General features: G+C 64.3%; 1 protein-coding gene across 2 annotated transcripts in view; it reads right to left on the reverse strand.

The window, feature by feature from the left end:
- PIEZO1 (piezo type mechanosensitive ion channel component 1 (Er blood group)) overlaps positions 1 to 14,600 on the reverse strand; it is a 56,095-nt gene that overhangs the window by 2,967 nt on the left and 38,528 nt on the right. Inside the window, exons 7-44 of one of the 2 annotated variants that reach the window (XM_055554392.1) lie at positions 14,357 to 14,570; positions 14,083 to 14,254; positions 13,886 to 13,999; positions 13,717 to 13,807; positions 12,792 to 12,892; positions 12,260 to 12,520; positions 11,594 to 11,705; positions 11,331 to 11,509; positions 11,077 to 11,225; positions 10,807 to 10,989; positions 10,425 to 10,537; positions 10,172 to 10,326; positions 9,891 to 10,067; positions 9,674 to 9,799; positions 9,398 to 9,598; positions 8,807 to 9,011; positions 7,192 to 7,296; positions 6,461 to 6,614; positions 6,120 to 6,363; positions 5,905 to 6,001; positions 5,643 to 5,814; positions 5,233 to 5,322; positions 5,068 to 5,162; positions 4,698 to 4,769; positions 4,058 to 4,158; positions 3,542 to 3,623; positions 3,415 to 3,471; positions 3,154 to 3,326; positions 2,889 to 2,974; positions 2,503 to 2,694; positions 2,138 to 2,396; positions 1,881 to 2,069; positions 1,432 to 1,693; positions 1,076 to 1,217; positions 855 to 1,002; positions 561 to 775; positions 289 to 447; positions 54 to 201 (exon numbers count right to left, since the gene is read on the reverse strand). In XM_055554392.1, coding sequence (XP_055410367.1) covers positions 54 to 201; positions 289 to 447; positions 561 to 775; positions 855 to 1,002; positions 1,076 to 1,217; positions 1,432 to 1,693; positions 1,881 to 2,069; positions 2,138 to 2,396; positions 2,503 to 2,694; positions 2,889 to 2,974; positions 3,154 to 3,326; positions 3,415 to 3,471; positions 3,542 to 3,623; positions 4,058 to 4,158; positions 4,698 to 4,769; positions 5,068 to 5,162; positions 5,233 to 5,322; positions 5,643 to 5,814; positions 5,905 to 6,001; positions 6,120 to 6,363; positions 6,461 to 6,614; positions 7,192 to 7,296; positions 8,807 to 9,011; positions 9,398 to 9,598; positions 9,674 to 9,799; positions 9,891 to 10,067; positions 10,172 to 10,326; positions 10,425 to 10,537; positions 10,807 to 10,989; positions 11,077 to 11,225; positions 11,331 to 11,509; positions 11,594 to 11,705; positions 12,260 to 12,520; positions 12,792 to 12,892; positions 13,717 to 13,807; positions 13,886 to 13,999; positions 14,083 to 14,254; positions 14,357 to 14,570 — 5,795 coding nt within the window. The remainder of the gene's footprint in view (positions 1 to 53; positions 202 to 288; positions 448 to 560; positions 776 to 854; positions 1,003 to 1,075; positions 1,218 to 1,431; positions 1,694 to 1,880; positions 2,070 to 2,137; positions 2,397 to 2,502; positions 2,695 to 2,888; positions 2,975 to 3,153; positions 3,327 to 3,414; positions 3,472 to 3,541; positions 3,624 to 4,057; positions 4,159 to 4,697; positions 4,770 to 5,067; positions 5,163 to 5,232; positions 5,323 to 5,642; positions 5,815 to 5,904; positions 6,002 to 6,119; positions 6,364 to 6,460; positions 6,615 to 7,191; positions 7,297 to 8,806; positions 9,012 to 9,397; positions 9,599 to 9,673; positions 9,800 to 9,890; positions 10,068 to 10,171; positions 10,327 to 10,424; positions 10,538 to 10,806; positions 10,990 to 11,076; positions 11,226 to 11,330; positions 11,510 to 11,593; positions 11,706 to 12,259; positions 12,521 to 12,791; positions 12,893 to 13,716; positions 13,808 to 13,885; positions 14,000 to 14,082; positions 14,255 to 14,356; positions 14,571 to 14,600) is intronic. The other variant, XM_055554393.1, reaches the window with a different exon arrangement.

The following is a 14,600-nucleotide window of genomic DNA, read 5'->3' on the forward strand; positions in this document are numbered from 1 at the left end:
CAGGTGGGACCCCAGTGGGGGTGAGTGGCCAGTGCCCCCTAGGGCCCCGGCACCTTCTCAGTCTCTCGGCTGCACTTGATGATGAAGATATTGGCATAGATGTCCTCCACGCACATCCAGTTAGACAGGGACAGTGTGGTGTCCGTCCACACCCAGTCCATCACTGCCCGCAGCTCCACCAGGAATGGCACCAGCCGGAACCTGCCCAAGGCCGGGGGCACCATCAGGAGGGCTGGAGGGACGATGCCCCCTACCCCCAGACCAGCACCCCAGGCTGGCCACACTCACCCCTGGAAGAGGAAGAGATTGAGGTGGTTGTACTTCTTGGTGAGGAAGTTGCCGAGGATGCGGGTGGGGTAGCCACAGCGGATCTGGTAGGCGGACAGAGCGAAGTAGATGCATTTCACAAAGTACCACAGCTGGGCCACCGCGTTCTGGCTGAACATCCTGGATGGGACCGGGAGGCCAGGTCAGAGGTAAGGGTGCCCACGCCCCCAACCCTGCCTCCACCAGGCACCACAAAGCCTGTGTCTGGGCGAGGCCTGCGCCCTGGCACGCACCGCTCAGTGACAGCGGGCAGGATGAAGAACATCCAGAGGTGGACGGCCAGCACCAGGACGACCTGGAAGGCCAGCTTGCCAAGCACGGTCTTGCGCAGGTAGAGGGCGCGGTCGATGACCATGGTGCTAAACTGGATCAGCAGCATAACCAGGAAGGCCTCGGGCACCTGGTCATCTGACAAGGAGGACGTGATGTCCGTGGCTGCCGAGTGCTTCTGTGGCCGGGAGAGCAGAGGTCAGAGGTGCTGGGGAGGCCGCGGGGCCTGGGCTCACCAGGGCGGAGACCCAGCTCACCCCAAAGGCCCAGAATCCGAAGATGATGATGATGAAGTCGATGACGTCGGCCAAGAACATGAGCGCGTAGACGTCAGTGGCGGCCCGGTACTTCGTGTGCAGGATGTCCTGGAAGAAGCGCCGCACGGGCCAGTACATGCTCTGGGCCCTGCGGGCGGGCGGGCTCAGTCCAGGCCCTGCTCTTCCCACCCGCACCTGGGCGCTCCCAGCAGGGCACTCACAGGGACAGGCAGAAGCTCTGCAGCCGGACCCCCAGCACCCTCACTCTTTCCCGGGGGCGACTCCGCCTCTTCTCTCTCCGCAAGGTCCCTGCCCCCGCCGCCGCCACCGCCACTGCTGCCTCCTCCTCCTCTTCCTCGCCTTCTGTGAGGAGCAACCGCCACTGATGGTGGAGCCTGCACAGCATCGGCTGGCCCAGCTCAGACTCCTGACCATCCCAGGGAACCCCGAAGGGGCTGCCAGTGCAACCAGCCCACTTTGTACAAATCAAACCGAGTGCAGGGACCTCCCCAGGGTCACCAGCAGAGGGTGTGAGGGCTGTGGGGTGTGAGTGGCTCTGCCGGGTGGGCCCTCATACCAATGGCCTGTCCTCTGGTTTCCGTGCTCTCCTTCCTCCTCCTCCTCAAACGGAGGCTGATGCGCCTCTTGCCGCCGGGCTCTAGGGGCCCACCCTTCACTTCCGCCTGGACGTTGTCCTCAGCAGGGGGCCTGGCCGCCCCTCCTGGCTCCTCCTGGGGTGCAGGCAGGGCTGGCTCCTCCTCAGCCCCCTTCTCCTTTGCACTGCCCCTATCGTGCTCCTTGGACAATGGGGGTTCCTCATGGTCCCAGAGGCCATAGCACTGTGGAGTGAGGCAGGCTGGTGAGGCTGGCATGGCCACACTGGGCTGGGTGAGATGGCCAGGCCCACCCTGGGCCCCACTATGTCCCGCCTGCTTCCTGAAACAAACTGGCTGTGTGTGTGCATGTGTGTGTGTGTGTGTGTGTGTGTGTGGACTTACGTGTGCAGGTTTGTGTATGAGTACTCACCAGCAGCTGTGCGCGGTGGAAGAATAGCGCCATGAGCTGCAGCAGGTCATACTTGACGTAGCTGTCGCTCTTCTCCAGGCCCAGGATGCGCGGCGGGAAGTAGGGCTTGTTTTCATAGCGCCGCAGCACAGCGTGGCTGTTCCACGGGAAGAAGCCAAACTGGAACAGGTACTTGGCGACCACCGTGACCTGCAGGGGTGAGAGGTCAGCGTGGCGCCCGCACCCTCCCCCACCCCCACCCCTCCAGCGACGCCCACCTCCGTGAAGACGATGGCCGTCATCCAGAAGCGCTTGCTGGGCCGCGGGATGGAGAGCATGGCCCACAGGAAGACCAGCACGGGCAGCACAAGGGAGGTGGCTGAGGCAGTGACCATGTGGTTGAGGACGATCACGAAGTAGCACAGCAGCTCCGAGTGGGCAGCCACGCACTGGTACAGGGCCTCCAGCAGCCGAAGCGCCCGGCCCCGCCCCGCCGCGAAGTGCTCCGCCTCCTCCAGCTCCGGAATGTGCATGCGCCTGCGGGGGACCAGGCTCAGGCCTGGCGCAGAGGCCTGGACGGCACCAGCACCGGCACCGGCTTGGAGCCTCGGGGGCCACCCGCTGTACACCCCTCCCTGCTCACCTGTCCACCAGCAGCTCGCTGGCCGTGCGCATTCGGGCGCGGCCGCCAGCGGGAAGCTCCCCAGAGCTGCGCAGAGAAGCCCCAGGCTCGGTGACGACCTCTTCGCTGCTGCTGCGGGTATTGTACCCAGTGCTCAGGGGACTGCTGGTGTCCTCGGTCACGCTGCTCAGCGGCTCCTCCACCCCCAGCCCGCTGCGGGAGAAGGCAGCTCACAAGGCGGCCTGAGCTCTGCCCAGGCTCTGGGGGCAGTCTGGAGGGCCTCTGGGTCTCTGGTGGACAAGGGCCCGGCCGGCTACCGCCCCCTGTGCAGCAGCTCAGGCGCTGGGGCTGGACAGGCCGTGTGAGGTGGGTCCCCACTGTCCTGAGCCGCCCGCCCCCGCTCCTACCTCGATGCTGTGCTCAGCGCATCACGGGCTGCCTCGGCTTCGCTGGCGTACAGCTGGTCCAGCACGTCCCGGCGCACCTCTCCGCCCTGCAGGGCAGCCAGGGTCTCAGGTCAACCGACTTGGGCAAATGGGGGGGCGTGGCAGGCGTCTGTGTAGGGGCGGGGCATGTGGTGGTGGGCGGGGCATGTGGTGGTGGTGGGCGGGGCGTCGGCGTAGGGGGCGGACCCGGGGGAGTGGCACGGCGGGGCCGGGGCAGCCCGCTCACCCGGAGCAGCTCCCGCGTGAGCAGGTAGCGCTCTGCGCGCAGTACGTCGCTTATGGAGCGGTGGTGCCGCGTGAAGTCGTGCAGCCAGCGCGTCAGCCCGTCCACCAGCGCCTGGCCCAGCACCCACAGGAACTGCACGGCGCTCAGCACTCGCTGCATCACATGGCTGCGGCCTGCGGTGAGGGTTGGGCAGGAGGGCATAAAGGAGCGGTCAGCGGCTGACCCCCGCTCCCTGACCCCAGCCCTTGGCCGCCAACTCACCGGTCACCTCGTCCTCCAAGCCCTCTGCCGGCCCTGCTTCCTGGCTTGGGTCGCCTCCTAGGCACAGGGGATCTGATCAGTGCTTTGCCTCCCCACCACCCCACAACCTGCCCATAACCGGACTCACCTGTGCGCAGCTGCTCGGCCCTCTGCTGCCGCTGCTGCCGAAGCACCGTCTGTGCGTTGGTCACCCACGCCTGGTACGCCATCTGCAGGCAGGGCCCTGGGTTAGCACCCCTCCACCCCTGCCATGGGATCCCATTTACCCACCTCCGCCTCCCGTCCAGGAGCAGCCTGGGGTCAGGAGGCCAGAGTGGGGGCCATCAGATCCCTGGGGGGCTGTGGTGGGAAGACGGGGGTGGTACATGAGCCACCCAGCACATCCTGGCTGCCATTCAGTGCCAGTCCCCATGCTGAGAACAGGAGCCCAAAGGTGGACAGGAAGGATGTGTCTAGCAAACAGTGAGCCTTCTCAAGAGACCAGGGTGGTCAGTCAGGGCCAGGGGAGGTGGGCAGAGGGGCACACAGCTGCCCATGACCTATACCCCTCGATCCTGCCTTCCCCCCGATATGTGAGTGCAGGAGGTCTGAATGGGCTGGGTAGGTGCCCTAGGCCTAGGGAATGTCAGGCCCACATGCTCACCTGAAAGGCGCTCTGTGACGATGGCCTGGGGTCCTCGGGCTGGGCTTCCTCCTCCTCCTCACTGTCCGACTCGAACAGGAAGTAGTCCCCGGAGTGGATAACTGCGGGAAAGGGGGGCACTGAGAACCAGCCACCCTCCCTTCTCCCGCCAGACCCTCAAGTTCATCTCCTTGGTTTGGGATGGGTCCAGTAACAGCCTGGCTATTCTGGCCAGCTTGGGACCCTCAGCAGCCCGTGACCCTGGGGCAAAGGCCCGCAAGCCACCCTCCCCAGAGGGACGGCCACGGGCAAGAACCAGGGAGTGGCAGGCCGGGGGACAGCAGCACATGCACAGGACACAAGAGCAGGGGGGGACGAGATCAGACTGGACAAGAGGAACACGAGCGGGCAGGACTGGGAAGGAGGGACACTGCCAGCCAGCAGCCAAGACTCATACTTCTGAGTCCAAGAGTTAGAAAGCAGAAGACACACAGAGCCTGTTGTGGGGACGTGGCCCCTGATGACCCAGAGGCTCAGTGTGAAGCCTGAGAGCAGGGCTCCTGGGAGGTGCCGGCCAGGTCAGTGCAGGGCAAGAGGGAAGCCTGCCTAGCGTACAGCGACTCTGAAAGGGAAGTCAGGGAAGGCCAGGTGGGAGCAGTACCTGTGGCGTGGTCCAGCCAGGGCCGCCACCACTGCTGTTGTGGCGGGGAGGAGCCCCCTGGACTGCCGGGCCCTGTGGAGGGGCAGGGTGCGCATGAGCCAGTGGGAAGGGGCGCAGGCGGCCCCTCAGCAGACACAGACTCGGAGCCCCTGGGCAATGAAGGGGCTACATGAAGTGCCACGGTGGGTGGAGGACAGCCCACAAGCGCAGACAGATAGTCATGGTCCGGCCATGTGGCCTGCAGGGACAGAGTGACCACACAGCACAGGGTGGATGGGCCAGAAGCCCGTGGGACGTCACACAGCATGGACATGGCTCCAGCGGGCGTGGACACATGGAATGTGTGCACCGAGGCTCTGTCCACACTCACCTGGCTCTTGGCCAGGGTCCGGGGAGCCCTGAAGGCAGCCTCGGTTGGCCCGGCCCTGCCTGTGCTTCTCTTGCTTGGCCCGGATCCGCTCCATCCTGCAGAAGGGGAGGTGGCTCAGCATTGGGCAAGTAGAGAAAGCCCTGGCCTTGCCCACATGGCACCTACTGTCTTTTCAGCTGGGCCAGCGACTTCTCCTCTGCCCTGCGGTGGAGCTCAATGGTCTTGAGATTGGCAGCATTGTAGAGGGCAAAGCCCCTGTAGGGCAGCAAAGCTGCGTATTAGCTACGGCCTGGCCCAGTTGGGCTCAGGTCCTACCCGCCCACACCCCTCTTTGTCCTGCTGTGGGGAGAGGGAGACCCTCCTAGAACCTCCAGTATCACAGGGAGGGAGGACAGGAGCAGCCAAAGCGCAGGGCTGGGGAGGAAGGCCTCCCAGTGGGGACGCAACCTCAGTCCAGCCAACAACCAAGAGGGGGGCGAGACCGCGCATCGCCAAGGTCCTGAGAAGGTCCCAGGGGGTCTGTCTCCTTGGTTCTCCCTCTAGGTGACAAGTCAAGTCACAGAGGGGCGGCACACCTGGAGGCCTGCAGGGCGGTGGCGCGGAGCTCGGCCTGAACGTGCAGGAAGTAGTAGCTGAGGAACACCCTGCGCTGCAGCAGCAGAAACAGGAAGCAGACGCTGTCCCACAGGACGCCCGCCTCCTCCACGGGCAGCAGGCAGTCCTGGTCGCGGCCCAGCATCTCCTTGGCTGTGGACAGACACGGTTCAGGTCAGGGTCCTGTACGCCGGCTATCCCGGAGCACCCCCGGAGCCCCGGCCGCCTGCTTCGCCCACTCACGGTCGTAGTAGCCCTTGACGGTGCATACGAGGCTGAAGAGCTGGATGACCCAGCAGAAGCTGCTCTGCATCTGCTCCACGAAGACGCAGGACAGGAGCTGCGGGTGGAGGAGGGTCAGTCTGGGTGGCAGGGTGAGGCGGAGCCAGGGGGTGGGGCGGGGCCAGGCGAGATGGGGCGGGGCGGGGCGGGGCGGGGCGGGGCGGGGCCGGGCTCACAGAAAGCATGTTCTTGGAGACGATGACAGTGACATTGTAAAGGATGAGGCAGTCCCACAGCACGAGGCGGGCACGCGTGTCCTTCTGCTGAAGGCTGGTGCCGAAGAGCAGCAGGTAGAAGCAGGCCAGTAGGTAGCCCAGCCCAAAGACGCTGATGCGCGTGGCCCCCGTGATGAACACCACCACCAGCACCAGCCAGAAGAGGTAGCGGAAGACAGCCACCTTCAGCATGTCGAGGTAGGACCTGCGGAGTGGATGTCACCATGGACCCAGGTCACCACCACTTCCCCAGCAGCCCGGGACCACAGCCCCAGGAGTCCCACAGCCTCTAAGACCCCCACCTGCAGTGGATGAAGTTGGGCACGGGGTTGGGCTCCCCCCGCAGGGGCTCCAGGCGGTCAGTATTGACGCCAGCCATGTGCCGCCACTCCTCCGTGCGCTCGGCTGAGAACACCTGCCACTGCTGGGAGGCGCAGAGCAGCAGCAGGAAGTCACCTGTGGGCAAATGGGAGGCCACTGTCACGCCCGGGAAGTGCAGTCCATTTCCTGCCAGCTCGGCCCTTATCCTGGGGTGATGGGGTGTGTGGGCAGCTGGGCAGAAACGGCCATGCGTATTTACGCCAGCATCTACACACCGTGTGGATGTGCACACGGGTGTCAGAGAACATGCCTGTGTGCATTTTCTGTGTGTACACGTAGATCTACATACACACACACACGCATCAGGAAATAGGCCAACGCGAGCCTGACTGTGTGCCATGTGGCATCAGTCTCCACACCCGTGTCCACCCGTGTCCACTCCTGCATGCACACCTGTGCCCACACCAGTGAGCAGACATGTGTCTGTGTGGTGGACTGTGTACATGTGAGATGGGCCTGTGGGACGGGGTACATTCATGGAACACAGACCCCACAGGGAATGGCAGGACTGGACTGCCTGGTGAGGCCTAGACAATGGGCCCCTTGCTGGCTGGAGATGAGGGTTGGTGCCCACCCGCTGACCATCCCATGGGCATCTGCAAGGTCTCAGCATGGCTGGCAGTGGCGCGTGTGTGAGGGGCTGGGGACTCACTGATGAGGTTGGTGGCATTGGGGGTGCTGAAGAAGTCAGGCAGGTACAGCCACTTGATGAGCGCGGAGTTCATGGGGACGGCCCGGCTCCAGCGCCACGGGTAGTCTGTAGGCAGAGGGTGTGGTCACCCACTGTCCCAACCCACCTCCAACCCCAGCAACCCCAGGAGTCGCTCATACACACCCTCTTGCACACAGGCCCAGGGAGCCCAGTTCTCACAGACATGCGCTCCAGACGCCCTGGGTGGGCAGGGGGATGTGGGTGGGGCACAGGGGTTGACGGGGGTGGGGCCGGAGCCCTGCGTGTGGGCCACAGCCCAGATAGACCCAAATGAGGCTTCACTGCACACCTGTCAGAATGGCTAAAACAGTGTGGACACCCAGTACCGGAGCAGAGGGGAACTGGCAGGACTACCTGGGGTGATCACCCGAGAGAAACAGAAACCACGGCCCCACAGACACCTGCACACTGGTGAACAAGCAGACCTCTGTAGCACCTCATCCCCGACATCTCCTGCACCTCTTCTGGTTCTTAACTTGGGTCGCTGCACCAGGTCGAGTCAGAGGCTGACGCTTCACAACTACGTGAAGCATGTTTACAAGCTCTGTTCTGCTTCTGCTGCTCTCTGTCAAAACTCACAGACTGTCAACCAAAAGCAGCATTTCACGGGCCAGGGATCTGCCTTCCACAGACACTGAGGGAGGAAGGGCCTGCCTGGGGGCTCCAGGCACCGCCGAGATGCTCCGAATGTGAAAGGGAGCACAGGACATTACAAGGCGTCCAGAGAAACCCCTGTACCTGCAGACCACAGGAAACAGCAGGAGGGGGAGAAACCCCAGCTCCTCTCACAGAGAGGACAACTAACAGGTGCGCCAGGAGTAACGGAAGTCAGAACCGATGTCCACCGCATGCAGACTTGCCCGCAGCAGGGAGTCTGCAGGTGTGGATGTACACACACAAGACCGCGCACCAGCCCCTCAGCATGCAGGGCTGATGGCCGCTCACTCCCCCCGCTGTGGGCCGTTCCTGCCCACGTGTTCACCAGCCTCTAAGCCTGGGGCATAGCCCACAATTCCAAGATCAGGGCTTTCTGCCAGCCCGTGGCCTGACCCCAGAAAGGTCACAACAGAAAGGTGAAGGAAGGAGATGGCCAAGCGCTCCCGTCAGGTCCTGCTCAGAGCCAGCAGCCACCAGGGACACGGCCTTGAGGATGCGGCTGCTGACCCTGGATGGCGCACCAGACCAAGGTGTCGTCCAGGGATGGGCAGCCGAGCGTGGTCACTGCCCTGCACACAGAGGCCTCCACCCTGGGCATACTGGACATGGACTCCAGACAGCCCCCACTAGCCAAGAGGAGCACATGTCTGCTCCCCGGACTATTTTTCAAACTCTCAACCTCTCTGATCATTTGAAACTTTTCAAAATAAAATTCTTGGCAAAAAGAAAACAACGGATTCAGGGAGACCAGTGAATGAGGGGCCAGCACTGCCCGCTAGAGCTGGCACGGCTGCAGCCCACAGAGCCCACGGAGGGGGAGGGGGTGCAGGTGCGAGGGGCCTGACGCCACACCAGCAGCCAGGGCACCCAGTGTGTGCCCTGCCAGCGGCCCACTCACCAATGCACAGGGCGGGGGGGACGCCCAGGCACAGCAGGTACTGGTACAGCAGGAAGAGCGCCAGGAACAGGCAGTAATTGGGCCAGAGGCGGGCGATGGCCTCCCGGCGTCGGCGGGTAAGGATGGCCACCAGCCAGCAGCCGTGCAGGATGACCATGAAGTTCATGCGCTGCCCGATCACGTTCACGGCTGCCAGGAAGCAGACCTGGGGGTGGCAGAGAGCAAAGGGGTGGCCAGGGTGAGGACAGTGAGCCGGCGGCGGGGGTGGGGGGTCCTCCTGGCTCTGCCTCTGGGTGGCCTTGGGGGGCAGAGGGTGTTGTGCCCAGGATGCGGGCAGCGGCCCAGGCCACTCTCCTGGACAAGCAGAGAGGCTAAACACGTCTCCATGCTGGGGGAATCAAGGTGGGGGCCCCACGACAGAGTTGAGCCCAAGCCCAAGCCCACCTCCAGCTGGGGCCCCCGGCCCCCTTGGTCTGCACCCTCCCCCATCCCCTCTAGCCTTTGCTCAGCAAAGGCCCCACAGAGGGTGGCAAGGCCCCCTGCGGCTGAGCCCAACCCCATGGAAGGGGCAAGGGTTGACCCCCACCTCACCTCCAGCCCAAATTTGTAGAAGAAGAAGTTCACGTAGTACTTGAGGCAGCTGGGCAGGTCGTGGTCCAGCCGCTGGCGGGTGCCCTCGGCGCAGACAGCCTGGGCAGGCAGTGGGGCCAGCTGGTGCCGGCGGCGGTGGTAGTCCTGGCTCCGGTACACCATGGCCTCAAACACCAGCAGCAGCAGGATCTGCAGATGGTTCTGAGGGGCAAGGGCAGTCAGGCCCCACCTGCCCCACAGCACCCCCTACCCGGCCCACCTGCCTGCTGCACTCACCTGGATGTAGCCCAGGTTGGGGAAGCCCTTCCGCACCCCAAACCAGTTGGCAGGGTCAACAGGCCCGCGATACAGCAAGGACTGGCGGATCTCTGTCTTCTGCAGGTTCGTACTGTTGGGGAAGGGCTGGGAGAGGAGCGGAGGGCACTGCATGCTGACCCCAGGGATGGACCCCCACCCAGGCCCTCTGCGCCCGCCCTTCCACTGTGACACGTACCTCCGTGCAATTGCTGGCGTACTCGTGGGGGTTGACCACCTTGAGCTGGTACAGCATCTTGCACACGATGATGATGCAGGTCCACACGGTGGCCAGGCACGAGGCCATGGGCCGGAAACGTGGGTAGGGCAGGGCGAAGGCCCAGAGCACGACCAGCAGGAAATTCAGCACCGACACCTATGGGTGGCGGCAGCCGGATCAGCGCCCTCCCCACAGGCCCCTTGCCGCCCCTCACAGCACCCGGGGGGCCCAGGCGGGTGTGCGAGAATGTCCACACTCACCTCCTTCAGGGCCACCCACACGGTGTACAGGGCCACCAGCTTGAAGACGTGCAGCTCCAGCAGGCGCCGCACCAGCACCTGCACGCGGGTGATGACGTCCGAGAAGCCGGTGGCCAGGTCCAGCAGCCGCTCAGCCACCAGGCCCCACTTGCTGGCTGGGGGGGTTGGGGGGACAGTGAGGAGGAGGGGCCTGGGCCATTCTGTCCCGTGCAGGTGGGGCTCCGGGCCTCAAGTCTGGGCACCTTGAACTTACCCTCTGGGACCTGCGTGACCTGGTGGGGGCTGGCCGTGCCCAGCCCGTCGTCCCTGGGTACCTCCTCCTCTTCCTCCTGCTGCAGCAGGGGGGTCCGGCTCACCGCGTCCCGCCTAGGACAGGGCCCCGGAGTGTCCTTCCCACCCGCGCTCCTCAGGCGGCCCTGCAGCCCCTTCCTCTCCTGCCTCCCCCTCCCCAGCTCTGGGACCCCGGCTGTGGGTGCTGCAGCCACCAGGTGGGAGCATGGGGCCTGCTGACCTCCTGACCCCTGTGACCCCATTGGGGTACCTGAAGGTGACAGCTGAGGCCCTACCCCCATTCCAGGTCTCCTGCCCAACACCATCAGCCTCTGCAGACCCCCAGCCCCAGGGGGCAGGCCTACCCGGGAACCCAGCGTGGGGTGCAGGCGCCAGGTAGGGGCCGGTGCTCGGGGTCAGTGAGCTGCATGAAGGGCCGGTGGAAGTAGTGCAGCTGCAGGATGCAGGCGAGCAGGAAGAAGCCGGGGACCAGGATGCTGGAGAAGAGCTCGGACACGCTGAACTGCTCCAGGCCCAAGTCCCCCAGCCTGGGTGGGGAGGTGGGGTAGGGGTCAGCATGGTTGCATGACCCCCATGGCAGCATCCCGCCGCCCCCAGCCCCATCCCAGACTCACTGCTCATCGGTGAGGCCCGTCAGGTTGCGCCAGTAGGCCGGGAAGTCCTGGAACTGGAAGGTGTAGACGGCCACCAGCACCAGCATGGTGTAGGCCACCACCAGCCACCAGAACGCCTTGAGCAGCTTCCGCCACAGGCTGTAGTAGACCTGCCGGCCAGCGGGCGCAGTGAAGCCGGCTGTGAGGCCCAACCCCCCGACTCCGTGCCCCCCTGTGCCCCCACCTCCACCTCTCTGTGCCCCGTGCCCCCACACCTGGAAGAGGATGAGACAGAGCAGGAAGAGCAACATGTAGACGATCTTGTAGACCACCAGGCGGCCAGCGAAGCTGACCACGATGAACATGCCTGCACACACGTAGATCCAGTACTTGGCGTAGATGCCCCTGACCAGCTCCCCCAGGCTCCGCAGCAGCATCTGCGTCCGCGTGGGCTCTGCAGCGGGTGGGGCAACGGCATCAGAACCAGGCAGGTGGGAAGGAGCTGCCCCCCAGTCACTCAGCCCTCCCGCCCGCTCACCCGTGGCGGCCACGGTGACCTCTGTCAGCGCCACAGGGGCCCGTGCCCTCCTCAGCAGCTTCTCCTTCACAAACTGGCGCAGCAGGAGCCAGAAGGTCAGGGTGCACAGCAGCTGGGGAGACGGGGGCGGCATCACTGAGGGGCCCAGGCAGGGGAGCCAGAGGCGACACTAGAGCGGGAAGGTGTCCCCCAACCTGCCATCTTCCTCGCAGGCACGAGTTCACAAACAAATGCACACACACTCCCACACAGTGGCTCCTACTCACACATGATCTTGTGTGCACACAGACCCACAGGTGAACACAGGCTCACATGTGTTTGCATGCTTGCATGCCAGTGGACTCACATGGTGAGCTGTAACCCACACCCCTCACGTGGCCACCGGTGGCATGGATGCCCAGGTGCAGTGACCTGTCTCACAAGGGGCACCATGAGCGCACAGAAACTCACTGGGACCTGGGACCACATGCAGTGCTCACAGAGCCTGTCTCAGGCAGATAGGATGGTGCCCCCAGCAACGTGAGGTCGTCACACATTCACTCGACAAACACCGATTGAGCAACTATGCTGGGCTTGGCCAGGGGGTCCTGGTGACACCCAGACGCAGGCCCTGGGCTGCAGCACGCCCACCACACTGGGAGCCGGGTGAGGGCTGGGCAGACTCACCATGGCGCCCAGGTCCAGGCAGGGGTAGCGGGTGTGCTCCAGCCCCAGCTGGCGCAGGCTGACGGGGCCCAGGGCGGTGGGCAGCTCGGGCTGCAGGTCCATGGCCCACACGTAACGCAGGCAGCAGAGCGCCAGCCCATAGAGCAGGATGAAGGGCGAGCAGAGCATGGCCAGCTGGTGGCGGCTGCGCACCGTCCAGATGAGGCAGGCCCAGAGCAGCAGCACGAAGGTCAGCCAGCTGTGGTAGGTGATGCTCCACACCTGTGGGCCGGGCGGGGCAGGGCTGCACGCACGCTCCCCAGGCCAAGAGGAAAGCAAACCCGCCCTGCTGGCCCACCCACACACCCACCGCACAAACGTGCACACACAACCACGCAGCTGGTGGCTGGCCTGGACGGCTTGTGGCCCAGCAGGCAGGCCACAGTCCCACCCACTTCTGGCGACAAGGCACCAGGCCACCATCCTCTCCTGGAATGCCGTGAGAGCCCGTGGGAAGGCCCAGCCCTCGGCTGGTCCGGGCCAGTGCCCTTACCATCATGGCGATGAGGGCACACACGTAGCTCTGGTCCATGATGAGGTGGCCCAGGCCGTGCAGCGGAGACGTCTCCTTTGGCTCAGCCAGCCGGGGGCATGCTAGGGTGAGGGTAGGGGTCACAGGTGAAGCAGGACGCCTGCTGGGGAGGCTCCGAAATCAATAGGGCAGAGCCCCTCACCCATACCTGACTCAGCCCCCAAGTGCAGACAGTGCTGGAGCTGCAGTCTGGAGTGGGGGCTGGGGGAGCCATGCTCAGCACAGTCTCACAGGGGCTCTGGCGGCAGAAAAGGGTCCAGGCTCCTGTCTGACCCTGTTCCCAATGTGTCGTGGGACCCTGGCCCATTCTCACCCCCCTCCCAGCTTTGGTTTCCAAGACTCTAGAGGGACAGGGTGGACAAGATGGCCTCAGTCCCTCCAGCTCTGTGAGTGCCCACATCCCCCGAGGCCAGCAACTTCATCCCCTTCGTAAGATGGAAATCGAGGCTTAGGGCAAAAGAAAAGAAAGAAAAAGCACCCAGGAAAAACGCCCAGACCTGCCCTGGAGACACAGAGCCAGCCCAAGACAAAGCAGTGAATAACTCTGGGACTGAAAGGCAGGAGGACAGGCAAGGGAGATCCCTGCAGGGTCTTGGGTCCGTGAGTAAGTGAGTGAAAGTCGCTCAGTCGTGTCCGGCTCTTTTTGACCCCATGGACTATACAGTCCATGGAATTCTCCAGGCCAGAATACTGGAATGGGTAGCCTTTCCCTTCTCCGGGGGATCTTCCCACCCCAGGGATCGAACCCAGGTCTCCCGCATTGCAGGCGGATTCTTTACCACCCAAGCCATGAAGGTCCGTGGGCAGCCCCAAAGAAGGGTGCAGCTAGAGAGGCCAATACGGCAAGGCCGCCAGGGGGCAGCACTGCACGGCTACATATACTTACAGGTCCGCTGCTGGACGGCGCTGTGGCCAGTGAGGTCGTGTATGATGCAGTTGTCCTCGGGGTCTGGTGTTGTGGGAGTAGGCATTGTGTGCTGTAGACAAGCCAAGCCCGTAAGCCAAGCCCGTGGGCAGAGGGGTGCCGGCCCCACCTCTCAGTCCTGACTGCTCACCTGGGCAGCCCCTTCCTCCTTGATGGCCACAACTCTGGCCTGACCCTGGGGCCACTGGTCCACCTCGGTCAACTCCACCTCCCGTGTGTCATCGTCCCCGGCCGCCTCCTTCCTCTGTGGAGACCAGAGGTGAGGCTCAGCCCCCTTGCCCTGGCCCAAGGGGGTGGGGGACACAGGGTGCTGGCCTGGGTGCTCACCTGGTCCGCAGGCTGGTGGGCATGGAGCTTCAAGAGTGAGGTCACCGTGTAGCAGAGCAGCAGCAGGATGCTGGGGCTCACGTACACGGGCCAGTCGTGGTCAGCATTGATGACCAGTACGTTGGGGCTGGAGCAGTTGGTGGGGGCCACAAAGTCCTTGAGACCAAACACCCTGCCCAGAGAAGGCGTGTTGGTGACTGCGGTGAGGGGGTCATGGGTGCCGGGTGGGCAGGGCTGGGGCGAGGGCAGGGCGGTGCCTGGGGTGAGCCCTCACCTGGCCCAGATGCCGGCAGGTGGGAGAGTGGCCTGGGCGAGAGGTGTCTGGTAGCAATAGAGGCAGATGAGATGGCCGGTGCCAACGCAGCTCACCATGACGCAGAGTGTGTTGAAGCCCAACGGGCTGATGGGAAAGTGACAGGCCCACCAGGTGCCAATGGCCAGGAAGAGCAGGAAGTAGACACTGGAGAAGGCTGAGGGGTGGGCAATGCCTGCGGGCCAGGCAGGGGCACACAGGGTCA

This window comes from Bubalus kerabau, chromosome 17, assembly GCF_029407905.1.
Source record: "Bubalus kerabau isolate K-KA32 ecotype Philippines breed swamp buffalo chromosome 17, PCC_UOA_SB_1v2, whole genome shotgun sequence".
NCBI classification, from domain to species: Eukaryota; Metazoa; Chordata; class Mammalia; order Artiodactyla; family Bovidae; genus Bubalus; species Bubalus kerabau.